Source organism: Apus apus, chromosome 3, assembly GCF_020740795.1.
Source record: "Apus apus isolate bApuApu2 chromosome 3, bApuApu2.pri.cur, whole genome shotgun sequence".
NCBI classification, from domain to species: Eukaryota; Metazoa; Chordata; class Aves; order Apodiformes; family Apodidae; genus Apus; species Apus apus.
This window is the reverse complement of record NC_067284.1, coordinates 89,220,260-89,237,627: the sequence shown is the minus strand read 5'-3', so window position 1 is coordinate 89,237,627 and position 17,368 is coordinate 89,220,260. Positions and strand designations below refer to the sequence as shown.

The 17,368-nt window shown below is 37.3% G+C and overlaps 1 protein-coding gene across 4 annotated transcripts in view; it reads left to right on the top strand.

Annotated features, from left to right (window-relative positions):
• The window catches only part of SMOC2 (SPARC related modular calcium binding 2), a 141,584-nt gene that overhangs the window by 53,430 nt on the left and 70,786 nt on the right, over positions 1-17,368 (top strand). For all 4 annotated transcript variants that reach the window (XM_051614735.1, XM_051614737.1, XM_051614734.1 and 1 more), the window contains exons 3-5: positions 7,430-7,536; positions 8,647-8,746; positions 16,123-16,170. In XM_051614735.1, the coding sequence (XP_051470695.1) occupies positions 7,430-7,536; positions 8,647-8,746; positions 16,123-16,170 (255 nt within the window). The remainder of the gene's footprint in view (positions 1-7,429; positions 7,537-8,646; positions 8,747-16,122; positions 16,171-17,368) is intronic.

Below are 17,368 nucleotides of genomic sequence, written 5' to 3'. Positions count from 1 at the left end.
GATAAACATGCTGATATGATTTTCTTCTTATGAAGAGAAAGGGAGACATTGCTGGGCAGTAGGCTTTTTGGCTCATAAATTAGTCTTGGACCCATAATACATTAACCTAAGCATCCTTTGGGGGAACACCTGTTGAAGTGAGTCCAGAGGAGAGCCACAAAGATGATCAGAGGGCTGAAGCACCTCTCTTATGAAGACAGGCTGAGAGTTGGGGCTGTTCAGCTTGGAGAAGTCTCCAGGGAGACCTTATAGTGGCCTTCCTGAAGGGGGCCCCAGGAAAGCTGGGAAGGGGCTTTTTGCAAGGGAGACAAGGGGGAATGGTTTTAAACTGAAAGAGGGTAGATTTAGGTTAGATATGAGGTATTAGGAAGAAATTCTTTCCTGTGAGGGCAATGAGACATTATGACAGGTTGCCCAGGGAAGTTGTGGATGCCCCCTCCCTGGAAGTGTTCAAGGCCAGATTGGATGGGGCTCGGAGCAGCCTGGTCCAGTGGGAGGTGTCCCTGTCTCTGCAGGGAGGTTGGAACAAGGTCATCTTGAAGGTCCCTTCCAACCGAAACCACACTATGATGCTATGATTACTCTTGCCTCTTAGCTGAAGAACTGATTTTGTATTCCTGCGGAGGCTACCCTCAAGCCCAGGTCTGCATGCAAGCCAGGTGTGAGCTTGACATGCTTGCAGTGTCTGAGCATGTCCCTTAGGTCAGCATGTGGGCAGGGATATTGGCTTGGCCAGTCCACCTGCTGCCTAGAAGGTGGCCGTGTGGGCTTCATTTGGGTGGCAGAACATGCTCCCCCGATGTTTTATTTGGACAGAGAAAGATATAGTGAGTAGGTTTGTTTTTTTTCTTAACTGAAATTAATGAAAGTGGGACTGGAGCAAGCTGTCTGTCTGTAAAATAAACCTGAACACACACAGAGCTTGCATAGTCTGAAAGCAGAACAGTTTTCACTTGTCCTCATCACCTCTCCTTTTTCTAGTCTCCCTTTTCTTTCTTCCTCATATTTTATGAGGAAAAATTAAAAAAAAAGAAAAAAAAAAGAGGGATGCAGAGTTTAAAAAATTATTTCAGAAAAAAACATGTTAAAATGAGAGAGCATTGAGAAGTGGTATAAATTTGGATTTTTTAAAAAAAGAAACCTAGTGGGAAAAAATTCATTATAGGTCAGATTTTTATCTTAAAATAATTTTTGCTAGGAGTTGTCTCCTTTTTCAGATATATTTTCTCACTGTAGACACTGTGTTTAATCTATTGGATAACTGCAAGTTTCCAGACTGTAATGCTGGCAATGCTGATACACTGTTCAGCAGCAACCTAATTTTGTTTCTGAGCTTCCTTCTTTTACATTATGTATCAAGCCACATATCATACCACTCTAGTAAAAGTGATAATTTGAGAAACAAAGGATCTAACATCTTAGTGAAAAAAACAACCATCTCTGCTTACAGAAAGTATACTTTATTGGTCTCTGAAAGCAAGAAAGTTGGCTTCTGATTATATTTTCTAGTAGGTATTTAATGGGAGTGGATAAAGCTTTCAGTATGTTTGAAATCTTTTTTGTGGAATGTCCTTCTCTCTTTAAATATGTCTACTGATACATGGAACACAGGACAAGTAACAATGGAATAGTATCCACAATTCACTTGAAGTGGAATTTATCTCTTCTTAAAATTTTCTTGATAGTGTTTCTCCATTCACAATTTGTCAAAGCCAAACTGCACAGAAACAAGGCATATAAGAACATTTTTGGGCATAAAAAGGTGTCTTTTTTAGTCAAATATGTATTTCTGCAATTGTATGACATTAATATTTTTTGTGTTTGTTTGTTTAATTTTCTTCTCATTTTTGGTCACGTATTTTTCATTTAAGTTTCAGATTTAGTATCAAATGACCTACTTTACGAAAGTGAAGTAGAAACTACTAATGCTAGAGAAATAAAAATGCACCGAAGACTAGGAACCACAACTGACTGCAAACCTTCCCAGATTTTCAGTGCAAGAATTATAAATAGACCCATTTTAGACTTCATCAAAGTATTTATCTCTGTTCTGCTCGGAAAGCCTAGTCTGGCCTTTGGTATGTAAAAAATCAGAAAGCGGTAGTTTTAGTTTTTCTTGCAAATGTTTGCTTCAGTTCTAGTCAGACTATATTTCTCCAAATGTGGCTGTTAGCAAATTGAGAGAAATATTATTCTGCCAAGAAGGAATCCAGGAAGGAATTCCTTATTTTATCTTAAAGCTTAGCTATCTAAATTGCTGGGTGGTTGCAAAATGTGAAAGAGAAAAAGAAAACAATGAAGAAACCCCACACTGCTTGCCTCTGTTAGAAACCAATAGAAGAGAGTTTAGGCTGAGATTGCTCTGCTGTTTTGTTTAAATCCAGAATGCAGCAATAAAAATAAGTAGTGAAAGAGTTGGCCAGCCTTTCTCAGAAAGCAGCAAGTCTTTATTTTATGGCTATGTCAAGATAAATATCCGTGCTGACATCCTTTCCAACCCAAGAGACTAATAATCTCTGCGTCTTTGAAACTGAAACTCTGGGCATGTATGGCTTGCTTTGAGTTTCCTATCACTAAAGGCTACAACTATTTATATGCTTTGTTGGTAGACATGATCAGTTCTTTGGAATATACCAGGACCCAGGTCAAATATCGTAGAAAATTTTCATGTTATGAGTAGTTTATGCGTTGTAAACCAAATTGTGTCTTCTGCTCTGAATAAAACATTTTTGTATTAAATTAACTACAAATTAAGACCATTCGACTTTATTATATCACTGCTAGTTAGCAAAAGGGTGCAGCAGTGGGGAAGAATTATAGAAGTAGAAAAAAAATTCTGGTTCCTTGTTAAGACAGTGAAGTGCTCAGGTGGATAGCTAATTTTAAACAGTTTCTTGTACTGTATATTTATAACTTTAAAGGCAAGCAAGTGTGTATAGGTGTTCTGGCATAATGGAAGGGCAAGAAGGAAAACCTACAGAGAAAATGGATTATGTGTCTCTATACTAGGTCTGATTGTTCACATCTATGTGACTTTAGAAAAGTTTTCTCTTTAGCATAAGAACAGCTAAGTATCTGTGGAAAGCCCTCAAGGGAACTTTTTCTTCAAATGATTAGGTTTAACCACTTTATAAGTAGTTTTAACAAAGTGGTAAATGTTTCTGATCTGTTCAGCAGGACATTCCATCTACAATAAAAAACTAAATAAACCATGAAGTGTATTTTATGCATAAATACATAACAAGCTTGTGTCACACAGTGCTCTCTTTGAAAGCAAGGAAAGTCTGCTCAGTGTATTGGGACTGGGAAAGGTATTTTTATTCTTTCTGAAATATATAGCAAAACAAGAAATACCAGATGAACTAAATAAAAATCTTTACAGGAGTTTTATCTATTCTTTTGGCAAGCTGTTTACTTTTCCATGAGAGAATCTGAGTTAGATGTCCCTGTGGAGCCCCAAAGTTGCTGTAAATTCAATTGTATTAAATGTCACTTGAGAGATGGTGTTTACACCCTTGATGAGTTTGTGTCATTTTTTAAAGATAAACTTCTACTTTGCAGTAATAAACTTCTCTCTGTGTGATGTAGTATTCAAGGATTAGCCAGCAGAATTGAAGTTGATGTTTTGTTGTTGTTGGTTTTTTTTTCTTGTTGTTTTTTTTTTTTTCTGAATTTCCATGCTTTTGGTGCTTTACTACTGGAAATAAGGCATAAAATGAGATTAGTTCCAAGTCAGTCCAGTGCTGTTTGTGAGGCTAGTTCTGTCTCTAGAATTTCCTTGGATACTGCAATTTCCTCTTGGCTTCAGTGCTGTCGCAGCAAGTCCTGTGCTCCCAGGTGTCATGTGTGACAGAATCCGTTTCTGGATCCTGCAGTGGTGTACCAGTGCTGCTTCACTTCATAGCTGAACGTCTTCCCTGTTGCATAGAGAAGCTTAGCACAGAATTAAGATGGCTTTATAGTTCACCTGTGCCTTCCAGACACTGGTCTCCTCTGGAAACCAGGATTTTCACCAGAACTATTCAGAAAGACTTCCCCAAACAGCTGCAACTCTGTTATGTCCTCAATTCTGTGTATTTCTGTCCACTCCCATGCACTTGTCTTCAGTTATACACCCCAAGATGTATTTGTCTTAAACCTCTAGCTGGCTTTGCAGTCCTGGTGCTAAGTTACAGTGGTGGATCTATCCTGATGCGAATTATTCCTGTTCTAGATAAAAAGGAAACTTGAATCTGTATGTGAGAGACTTCACTGGTATCCCTTTAGATGTCAATGTTCTTACAAACTTCCTTCTGGCAAGCCACTTAAACCTAGACTCTTCCTACTAATTTGAGGTCCATGTGAGTAATCTTCTGTAGTTAAACTTGTGCAAGGTGCACAGATGAGCCTGGAGACAAGAATTTTCTGGTTGCACTCACAGGACTTTGCACAATGAGTCCTACATTTGTCTTCACTGAGTGAATGTGAGCAACAGCCATGTGAAAAGTTTGCTTCCCTATGGATTAGGGTCTCACTGACCATTGACTTTTGCCTGTTAGGAGCTGCAAGGTTTCCCTACAACTGTCTCTTGTCTAATACTTTGATGTGAGCTCATGTTTCAGCCTTTTTCCTAGTCATGGTAAGAATTAATTTTCTCCTTCTTTTTCAGTTGTTATTTTGCATAAATGTCTAGCATTAAATCTCTTGAATTCTTCTCCTTTGTAAAATTTGTTTGAAATATCACACTAGATTTCAAAGGTATTGTAACCAGGACACAGAGAAAGATGCTCAGATGGTTTAATCTTAACAATTTATTATAAAAAAATATTATCACTTCTTTTGGCTTCTGTGTTGTTTTATTTGGAAGCTCCTCTGAATTAATAATGTAATGTTCATTAATATTCAGAGGAAGAATGTTTTCGTATGTCTTCTTTTTATCTTAACCACCCTATCAAATTTCTTCTCTGAGGTTTGGACCACATCTCTGTGTTCTAGTTCTTGCCCTGTGGTAATACCTTGGTGAAATAAAAAAAAACAGAACTGGGAATAATATTTTGACTCTACACAGTTCCAGATGCTTAACGTGATATCATCTTCATGGGTTTATTTTGGGTATACTGAAGCACAGTAATGCCCAACAGCTTTAAAATGTTTCCATGGTTATATAATTTTAAAAAATAGGGCTTCAAATGTGAATTTTATATTCCACAAATTTGGTCATTGTTGATTTTAAAGTACATAAGATCATCCACAAGTAAGAGGCCTTTAGAGAATCAGGCTGTTTAGGAACAAGTGGTGGACAGTTTTGGAGAACTTCTCTTTCTCCTTGGCATGTTCTTATGATAATTCAAACATTAGATAATTTATAACCCTGCTGGTACTATACCAGAGGACTTATGTGATGGAATTTATATCACTTTTCCTTTTAGACATTTAAACCACATGTCATTCTAGAAAAACGAGGACCGAGGTCCAACAAAGGAGTGATTTATTTCCAGTTAAAATACTAGCTACATTAAAACCACATGTTATTAAGTACTGTATAACCAAACCATGCTCAGAAGTAGGCTTATGACACCAAAGATTGCTTAAAATGTTTCTATTTTTTCCCCAAAAAACGTTGGCAGTGCGTACATTAACAGACTTACCTGAGCTGCACAGTACATTGCCTGTAATTTTCCCTTGGTGAAAGTATCAGAGTACCAATTAATTAAATTCCTTATTATTTTTCTCACCTTTCCAGAGAGTTGAACTTTTCTGTCCCTTTTAGGTAACACTGCATCTCTGTGAATATCCCTCCTGGAACAGTATAATAAATACATTAATGCTTTTAAGACAGAAACGTAGTTTTTCAAAGTGAAACTAATTGTATTTTGGGCATTTTACCAACATGAACTCACAGAATGCTCCTGTATGAAGAGTAAGCTAATGCACAGAAGTAGTGCACATGAAGGGAAATCAAGATGAAGATTAGAATTAAGGGGCCCCAATTTTCTTTTCAGGATGCAGATGCTGAGGGCCAGTTTCTGTCCTCATTATGCTACACTTCCAGACCAGATTGCCTGGGACTTGAAGAGAATTTTTATGCTAATGTCAAAATATGCTGGTGTCAAATGGGGACGTGGAAGTGGTCCTACTTCACTGTTCAGATACTGTGCAATGTGTAACTTGCATGGACTAGAAAGCCTGTACTTGTGCTTTCTAAGAACTGCATATAAAATTATGAATCACCACAACACCCCTGTCTCACAGGTAATAACTGAGCAGTTTTAGCCCCAGGAAGGAACTAGCCAGTAACTGTCAATTGTCTTTCAACAAGGCAAGGATCAGAAGCATCAAATTTATCTGCTTGTATGCTCGAGAGCATTCTAATTCAGATGTTACAGTCACATCTTGAAATCATTAATACTACCTTAAGTTTGCCTGGTATTCTACTTTGTCTTGAAATTGCTTAGCTGGAGCAGATTCTGAACTATTGGTTCTGCATCAGCAACATGCTAAAATCTTTAGCAGCTGTAAACAGAAAAAGGTATATGGTATGTGTCTTTTCTCATGCTTTGGCTGTCTAATTGTAATGTGTAGTATATATTTATAAGACAATATAATATATTAAACTATAGAAACTCTACTGAGTTAAAGCTGTATAGTTTGCTAACTTGTCTGGGGTGTAGACCAGTATGAAGTAACACAGGAGATGGTGCAAGAAACCACACCATGGACCACACCATGTGCTAGGCTTAGACTTGTACCACATCTAAATCATAAACTAAATTTTAGCATAATATGAATTAAGCGTGTCCAAAATTATTATTGATTCACCTCCCTAACAAGCCCCTCTGCTGTACAGTAGATTTTAATTTATGTTTATTACCAGCCTGGTCAGCACTTCTGTAATCATAACAGATTGCTGCCTGACTGAATTAAGAGGCATGCAGAGTCACAGTAGGAAATATAAAGCACCTATGCTGCTGCCTGCTTTGCCTTTCCTGAAGCTTGAGAAAGCTAATGCTGCAACCAGCACTGAAACAGTGTTGTAGGGCACAAAGTGGCAGATATAGTTGTGTTAAATTGATAGGAGAAGGCCACTCTGGGCTTCTGCCCTTTAGCAGCAGTTGGGGCAGTCTCTCCATCTCATCTCCCAGTTTTGTCCTTCCATGCTGTGCTTCAGTTTGTGGTCTCTTGGCTTTGAGATGGCAAAAACTCAGCAAAAAAAATGTTACTATCGTGCAGGTGATGGAGGTGAATTAAAACAATGTTGCTCAGAAGTTATTGTTTTGAATTGGGTTTGTTTCCTAAAAAAAAATGCAAGTGGTTGTACATTTTCCCTGATTATAATTCCAGTTCTCTTTCTGTGGGTCTCAGAGCCTTTTCCTTTTTCTTAACTTAGGTTATCACATATCTTTTCTTTGTATTTCATCATCCAACTGACTTGTCTTCTCCCTTTCTCTAGATATTTCCAGATGTGTGGCTGAGAGGAAGTACACCCAGGAACAAGCTCGCAAAGAATTTCAACAAGTGTTTATCCCAGAATGCAATGATGATGGCACATACAGTCAGGTTGAAAATTTTTCATTCAGTATCTTGCATGACCGGAAAGTCAGAATAGATGTGTCTGCAGGGGATGAAGAAGAACTAATGTATTGAAGGAAATGTAATTTCAAAATGAAATGTCATTTATGCTAACATTGATGTTAAAAAATGGAAGGAAAATTCATGTTTTGTGTCGAGTCCCCGTTCTTTTTTTTCAGAGTTGGCCAGCAAAAGAGCCAAACATTACTGCTGTTCATGTGATACACTCCCTGTTCTTCTAGGCTGCGGCAGCTGAGTCATTCTTGTAGCCCCCTGAATACTCATCAGATGGTAAAATGCTTGGAATTTCTGATCTGTTCCTGATCCCAACCAGAAATCTTGTGAGCAGTGTCCGTATCTTAATAGTAAAGCATGAATCATATGGGATTCTTCCCTGTTCTCAGCTGAATTTCTGCACAAGCATATGTTCTTGAGACGAATTTCCTTAGGTTAGATCATTGAATTCAGAAGGGACACGGTAGCTTATCTTGTGATATATATCCCAGTCAAGATCACCTTCTGCTGCCTCTGCACTGCATGTTAGTTGCAGAGTAGTGCAGAAGACAATCCTCATTTTAAGCATTGCAAGGGAAGTGATATTGGCCCTCAGGAAATACAACGCAATTGATTTCTAAGAGGAATTCCAAGAGTTTCCTTTCTGACAGCTTGGGATATGAATAATGCTGGCAGAAGCACTCTGTCCTGCTCCTTCAGTGGGTGGAACAATATGTTCTCTATGTGGAAAAAACCTTGATATTTTTGGTTTCAGGAACAGTTTTTGTCCCTTGAGGATCTTCACTGTGAGGTTTTCATAACACCTGCACCTCACTCTGCTGAAATAGGGAGTAAACAACCACATATTTCAATAGTTTTCTCTTCCATTGGATGCTGAAGGACCTACCACACTTTGCTTGAAATAAACTCTTCATTATGATAAAGAATCATATGTAAGGCTGATATTAGGCCCATTATGGTTTATTGTTCTAACTTTTGCTAGTACTGTTCACTGGAGTAGTCTTTAGTGCTCGTGTCATGAACACTGAGTGATAACAGACATATGTCTGACAAACTGCATATGTTTCATATTATTTCTAACAGGTTCAGTGCCATAGTTACACTGGATACTGCTGGTGTGTCACTCCCAATGGTCGTCCTATCAGTGGAACTGCTGTGGCCCACAAAACTCCCCGGTGCCCAGGTAAGGCTTGTGTGGCTGGCCAGGTTATGGCATTGTTTCTTAAACAGTAGAGTTCATCTGTGTCAACTGAACAGAACTTAAGAAAAGAAAATCCTTCGCTGAAAGAGTGGTTCAGCTCAGAAACAGATGGTGGCAGAAGCTGTGGACTCCCCATCCTTGAGGATTTGCAAAATCCAACTCAACGAGGCTCTGAGGAAGTTGGTCTATCTTATTAAGCTATCCCTGTATGTGTTCTGAGATGTCTGCAGTCCTTAAACTTCCTGTGATTCTGTGGTCCACCTACTTTATTTGTATTATGAGGCAGCTATTGAAGGATTTTCTGCAGTGGTTATTTGTATGATATTTATGTGTCAGTATATGAAAACATGCAACTGACTTGCTGGGGCAGTCCCTTCTTTATGTTGAAACTCTCTCACGAGTAAACCCATTTTAAAAAAATCAGAGGGCTTTGCCTTTTTGATATTTAAAAATTTAGAGTATAGAAAAAAACTCACCCATCAAAAAATATGGAGTGTGGATATCTCAATTTGTAACATAGCCAAATGAAAGAAGACTTACAGCAGATCTCATAAATGACCAAACTGGAACGAGAAAGAAAAATGAAAACAAGCATCAAGAACATAATGGAATCATTGTCTGTATAAATAAATTGGCAAATAAAATATATTGCCACATGCACTGCTCTTTGTCTTTCATCAGGACAATTAAGAGGTTAACTGTTTCTTATGAATTTACTTCTGACCCTATTTTACTGACATTGATAGTAAATATAAATGTCCAGTGTATGAACAGTTACTGGAATTGCTATTCATCTTCTTTGAGGGTGACAGAATTGCATGGAAATACTTGAGCTCTATGTATTGCATTTATGTTTGTGCTGCAGTACCATTCTTTGTCAGAGAGTGGAAGAAATAGCTTAAAAAAAAGCTAACCCTGTAACACAAATGAAGCTGAAAAAAGTTGATTAGAGGCTTTGAGGGAATTCACAATATTAATGCTTTCAATAACTAAATGGAGGAAGGAAGAGAACACTGAGGAAGTTTCAACAAAGAGTATAAAAACTCCACTTTCAAGGTTTGTCTTGTTTAAATAATTTGCAGAATCTTTCATGCATCTTGCCTGTGGCTGAGCTTTAGCCAGAAATGACTTTTCAGACTAATCCTTTTGATTAAGTCTGTAAAGTCACTGTGAGATGACAGTCAATTTGAAAAATAATTTAAAATGTTCAGTTAAGAAGCATTCAGATAAAGAAAACTGTGCATTCATTTACATGTAATTATTATTTATAACTGGATCACATCTTCAGAAGACATATGGTTAGGATAGCATTTGTGTGCTTCAGTGTATTCTTGAACAGAGATGCTTTTGCATGTCCAGAGCCAGGGTTTCCCTAAAAGTGTCCCTTCGTTGCTTTTTCTGCAATATCCATGTGTAGCTTCCTCTCTTTCACTGACACTGGTGAAAAAGGGGTTATCCTGGTGCTGAAAATTCAACAAGTAATTGTTTGGCAGATGTGTCACATCATATGGCATTAGGTTTGACTCAAAATTTTCCTGAGTTAGTTACAGTACTTTCACTTTTTCTATTTGTGTTCGCTATTATCAAGGAGAAACTGCAGTGTAGTTCCAGGTTAATGAATGGATTAGTGTAAGAATTATTCTGTCTCTACAGGAACCTAACCCTAGTTCTTCTCCGAGGTATATTCATATGCCTAGCAAGTAAACTGCCAGACTGCTTCAGCTCATTTTTAGGGGATGGGGAGGGAAGTTCCCTTCGTGGAAATGCTAAGGAGAGGGTGAGAGTAGCTTTAAATTTTAATTTAGTAGCTCAGAGATAAATGGACTGCTCCCAGGCCTGGGTGAGTATGCAGAGTCTGATTGTGCTCCATGGAAGATCAAGGGTAATTTTCCAATTGTTGAGACCCTGTGGGATTATCTCTGCACATTTCCTCAGTGCTCTCATGTTTTGCTGCTCACCACGTCTCCTTTGTCCATCAGGAAAGAAGCCCAGCTACAGAGTTTGGAAGTAGATTTGAAGTGCTAGAGAATTTTGCAGTAGTAGTGGCTAAGGGCTCAGTTTTGATGTCTGGAGAAACCTCCTCATTCAGCAGAGAAGGCATCTACAGATTTTCTCAGGAAGTTATGTGGTATAATAAAGGAAAACTTTGCTTGTATATTGCAGATGAAAGCCTGAAGCACAACTGCACCTTCCTTCCGTTTCCCAGTATATGTTAAAAATTGCCATCTGTTTAGGATAACAGAGATGTTTTTTTCCCCCAGGACTGTTGATGTTTTCCAGATCACCACTGATTCTGTTTTAGACATTTTCTTTAGTACCACTATGCACAGGAATTAAACCCAAAATGTTAGTGGATACACTGAAGTTAAGTATAACCCTCTCTTAACTAGCATCTCAGGGATGCCATTTCTTCCAACACTACTGTCTCTTATCAGCCTAATACACCGTATGCTCAATATTCTCACTGCAGGCATTGCCTTGCTACTTTTTGATATTGCAGACAGATCTCCTGCAGCAGTGGCATGTTTCTGTATTTTCATTTGCTTCTGTGCATTCTGCAGGCATGATGCTATAGCCATTTCAATACATTCATGCAAACTTCTCAGTTTGCATGTGACAGATCTTTTTATCCCAGGATGACTTTTGTCACCTTTTCCCTTTACAGCAGAAAGTGCACAGATAATTAAGATGGCAGGTAGAGTTGTGAACATGCTTTTGTAATGGTTTTCTCCTTTAAATGGAATACCATGGAATGTGTGTAAATCTCTCTTTTTTAATGAAAATGTTCCGTGTTTAATTTAATTTCTAGATGAGTCCTTCAGTAACTTCAGATAAGCTATGAATACGTGTCTAAGCAACTGTGCTGTTCCTAAACTATGGGATAATTTCTTTCCTTTTGTTTTCTCCCAGTGGAACCATCTTTGACTTGGGTGAATATCCAGAAATAGGAAAGAGGAGCATATTAGCCTGGAAGAACTTGGATTTTAATAAGAGGAAATGTGGAACAGAATTTAGCATGGGCAGTTAGGAGTTCAGTTTCTCAATTCTATTCTCTGTCTGTGCTTTGCATTTACTTTACATTATCACAGTATTAGACAGGTCCAACAAGCAACCTCTACGTTTATCTAACTCTTCATATTGGTTAACTGCAAAACGTGATGCTTCCGAAAGTGATCTCAGGTCCTGGGATGGAAAAGTGTCACATGATTGGTTTTTTTAATGTATCTACAATAGCTTTATGAGCAATTTTGTGCTCATTGTGGTGTTCTGATTGCTCTTATGAAGGCTGTCTTATTTACTAGAGACACTAAATATGGAAAGATGAAGGTTATAAGCAGCATTTAAAAAATGCAGGACTCTCCAACTGATTTATGTAAAAGCTTTTCTTCATTTACTACATCCTTACCTGAAAGAGGCTCTTTTTCCATCCTTTCCAGTTATTCTCACACCAACACTTGGTGCTGCTAAAACACACATGATAAATCTCAGAATGCCATTCCACTCCATGGAAATAGTCTCTACTGTTGAAGGAGCAGTGGTGAGAAGGAGAGTAAATCAAACATTCCCATGACAGCATTAAAAAGAAAGCTTCTTAAAAATGATTAATACCTTCACTAAAGAACACTAGGCATAAGAAAGACATTTTTACAACTCCTCATCTCTGTTATCAGCACTGCAAGGAACTGCACAGATTTCACAGTCACGGAGTCCTGGGAAATGGGGCAGAAATTGAGAAGCAGGTGTTAAATTATCATTGGAAAATACATTGTTCACCTATTCTAGGGTTTTTATGCCATACTAACTCTTCTGAGCTTCTGCCAGTGAGGTTGCAAACGTATGAACACGTTTTATTATTCTGAGAAGTACTTTTGCTTCCTTGCAGTTAAGATGTCGTGATACTATTTTCAGGCTAAAATAGAAGTACTTTTAAAAATTCAGTACTTTTCCTGTTTGTATAGTATTGTAATCAGTTAATATGAAGAAAAATTAATATATTTGGGAAGGCAATGAGCTTTTAAAATGTGCATTTCATTGCTTTTGTTAGCTGAGGAAAATAACCATCCTTGGATTATCTAGTTCTTCTATCCCAATACATAGTACTTTCCCTATAAATACATATTCAGACACACACAGCTGTGAAATATATAACAGCATGGGAAATTTTCTGTCCTGTTTCTTGGTATCTGTATTCAGTGATTACTTATCAAATAGTCTTTACCAGGAGATCAGAAATCATTGTCTGAACAGGATAGAAGACTTTGACCTTCTCTTTTGAAGCACAGTCACACATTATCAGAACTATAGAAAATGGATATGGTACATCACAAGCTACAAAACTCACATCAAGTTCCCTGGAAGATTTATTGTGCCTCAGAACTTGTTAGACAGCAACTGGGCAGAATTGGGGGTTTTGCAGTAAACTTAGGTAAAAATATTTCTGCAATCTTTTTTTTAGTTCATCAGAATCAGAAATGTCTAGATGGCTAAGGAAATGTATAAGCTAAAATGTTACTAAATTTTTCTTGTTAAAATAAGGTTGCTGAATCTAATACCCCTTCTTGCTCTTTCACCTTCCATAAATATATTTATGTGATGATTTTTTTATTTACAGTGCACTGAAAACTTGGAAGCTGATTGTTTTGCCTAACTTTTAGATAAGTTGCTATTTCTGTTTCTTATTTAGCTGAAGATGTGAGCATTTGTTGTGGGTTTAGACAATTAAATTTCCTAGAAACTTGCAGATTCAACCTCCTATCACCATTTAAGCTAGAAGTATTTCTTCCTCTGAAATATATTCAGAAAATGGCAGAAAAAAATAATACAAGCTTAATAACCCTGCTCGCCTCCAATTGGAGACAATAAAAGTTTCTGCTGCATCAATTCAAAATTTCAGGTGAACTATGTGAAGGGTACAGATTTCCCCTTGTAGGAAAATCTGTGAATATTTTCGTTAGCTTCTTAAGACTATTAAAAAAATAATATTATCCTGATTATCCTAGTATTAATCTAATTTTGTCGTGAAAATATATTCACTGTCATAAACTTAGCCAGTGAAAATGCCACTGTGTTCCTCCATCCATCAGTTTACCATCAATATTTAAGGAAAAATAAAGCAAGGTAAAATAAAAATAAAAATAAAATCAGTTCCTTTCTGTACATGAATATTATATAGTCATTATTTCTTACAGTTTCACATACAGATGGAGTAATCTCAAAGGGTCTTGGTGCTAATTAAATCTGGAAAGATTTTTCTGCCTTTAGTTTAAGACATGGAATATTATATAAGTTTGGCAATGTGTTAAATTACTTAAGTATAAACTCACTGGTATAAGGTTCAATTTACAGTGGTTCTGAGTGTATATAGAGAGACAACACTGGTGTCAAACCGAGGCTTTATTTAACACACTTTTTAGTGCAAAGAGACTATCACTGGCAGTTCAATGTGACACATTCCCCATGCTGAGACCACTTTTCTACTCATGAATTGGTGTAAATTGCTTTAGTGTGGATGAGAATCAGACCTAAAATCTCAGTATTTACAAGAGAATTACAGTTATACTCCTAAGCATCAAAGTTAAATTGATAAACTACATTTAGTTGTAACTGGATGACATTTGAGGAAAGATTGGATCACTGCTAGCTAGTGCAACGAGAAAAACCTGTAATTTTGCATGCAGAATTTCCTAAAACTGGAACATCTTATTTGAGTTCAAGCTGAGCCTCTTACCAAATTCAAGCCAAGCATCAAAAAGCTTAGATCTGGCTTCAGGTAACATAAATGCAAGAATCTGCCTCCTCTTCAGAGTAAACAACAGAAATGTGTTTAGAGAGAGCTATCCCGGACACTCTTGGATAGAATTCCTGCAATGATAATAGCTTTATTTTTCCAGTCTGAATCAATACTAATGCATTAGTAAGTATACTAAATTTCTGGTGATTCAAACATGATATAAAAACACTATAGTGCTGTCAAAAAAAGGAAACAGTTCTAAGCCAGAATATTTTTTATATGGATATATAAAAGCTGTAAAAAAACCCCTGAACTCTTCAGAAGGTAGTACCAGTGTGGTTGCATTGTCAAGTATTCTTTTATGGAGGCTTTAAAATCAGCATGCCAGATTTGTGACATTAGCTGCTTTCCCACTGGCGGATTCCTGTGTCTATACTTTGTGCTGAAGTAACAAAGGATGGGGTTTTGTTGGTTAGTTTGTTTTAACACAGTGAATTTAGTTATTCCAGAAGAAAATAAATTAAAAAAAAAATAAGGCAACCAAAATATTTCACACATTTCTGAGCAGCTGTCAGATACGGTTGATTTTTCATTAAAACAGGTGTGTGTAAGAAGAGACAATGTGGTGAGAAGTGATAGACATGCTTTTATTTTTTAACTCCATGTGGCTCTTCAGAGAGAAACATACCACTTTTAAGTGTGGGGTTTTTAATGCAACAGAGATAGACAGGTTGTTAAGAAGTGGCTAGGAGTTAGAATCATACAGATGGTTGTAATAATGAGACATAAGCAAGAAATAATGAAGTATTTCTGTTTTAAACTGTAAGGACAACTACCTCCTGTAAAAACCACTAAGGAAACCAGTAGATACTTTGTTTCTTGATAACTTGAGATCAAGACTGGATGCTGGTTGCATTTCAGTCCAGGCTGGTAGAATAAGCTGTTAAAAACTGTCTTCTGCAGACATCTTAACTCCTTTCCCACCACTGTTGTCTTTTTTCCTAATGGCCACAGCTCTGAGGACATCTCCTGCAACCAGCTCAGGCTCAAACTCAAAGCAACACACTGTCCCTGCCTCCCCCAATGCACATACTTTCCCACACCAGTACAGGGTTTTTGGAGTGCCTTGTATGAATTAGTTAAATCAGAAAGGGGCAGTTTTTAATCTGAGCCAGGACAGGGCTAGAGGCTGAGGAAGCCCCTCAGAGCAGCTGAGGTGTGTGGGCAAGACCCTGTGTGTAGGTGGGTTCTGCCCTGTGTGAGGAATATCAAGGGAGTAGTGCTGGGGAGATGAGTCTTAGTCTAGGTTCTGCCCTCACTGGGTCAGTGGAGAAGGGAAACATTGGCTCTGCAGTATATGAGCATGTTCTTATTATGATGTTCATGTAGCATGAAAAGCTATCTCTTTCTTAGGTCTGTTGGTGGCCAAGTAGTGTCTGACATTAAACTGATGGTACACAAATGCTCAAGTCAGGCAAAGCTAAATCTCTGGTTTGCAAGGGAAGAATTTTCTGATATTTGTTGATGTAATAAACATAAATAAAACATTAAAGCTGAACTGTGTTTCTTAGAAAACATATTAAAAGTGAAAATAATATTTTTTGGGTTATTTATTTTCCAATTGCAGGTTCAGTGAGTGAGAAGCTGCCACAACGAGAAGGTGCAGGAAAAACAGGTAAATACCTCAGAAGGCCTTTAAGTGGAAACTAAAATAGCTGTGGCATAAACCGCTGTGGTTTTCTGTAGGTTTAAATTATCAATATATATTCATCATTATTATATATGCATATAATATATATATACATGCATACACACTGTTAATTTCGTCTGCATTGTAGATATTAGTAAACTTATGAGTATAAATGTGTGTGTATGTATGCATATATTTGTCTATATGTGCATAGTCATTACATTTTTCCAGCCTCAGCCCTACAGCCTTCGCTGTTCTGTGTTGTTTGGAAAGAAACTTTTCTTTCCATAGCTATACTTTGAAATATTTTCCCATACTGTTTGCTTGCCCTAGAGGACAGATTATTCTGTCTGTTTGATAAAGACAGCATTCTACAGTCCTAAAATCTGGGGAACTGGAGTCCTCACTTTATTTCCATAGCAATCAGCGCATGAATTATCTTGGACCCAGCACTTTGCTCTATATTGTGATTAATTCATCTGATGGCTTACATTCATGGCCAGCTGATTGTTGTTATTAGAGATACATCATGGTGTATATCTTGTTGGAAGTACAAAATTTGATGCAACTCCAACACAGCTGGTAGATTTAAATGAGACTGATGTCTATGCTTTAGATAAAATTGAAATTTAGGCTCCCCAAACACTTAAGAAAAAATAAATTCAGCTGAAATTAGCACACTAAATGTTGCTGTCAGTTACAGTTGTATGAATTAATTAAAAAAAACTTACTCATATCAGTGCTAATTTTAATGAATGTTTGGTCCACTGTAAATATAATTGTTTTTTTTTTTTACAGGAACTTTTGCAGCATTGTTGTATACCCAAGATTTAAATAAACTATTGCACTGTTAGGTTTTAGAAAATCAGTACTACTACTAAAAGGGTAGTAGTTACAAATTACTAAAAAATTGTTCCTTCATGTGTTTCCAGGCAAATTGTGTGTTTTGCTGACCTTAAGTTACCAATCTGCTTTTGGTCAGGACTTTCATTTTCAGCTTTGAACTGAATGAGCTATCCCATATATAAAGCTTGTTCGGAATCCTTTATTTTTGTTTGTGACTGTGGTGACTGAGCTGCTGAACCTTGAATGAATAATCAGGTAAAATTTGGCTTTACCTGCTCTTGGTATTTAAATGCTATCTGTAGTTGCTGTGAACTGGGCAGTGGCCTCCAAATGTGAC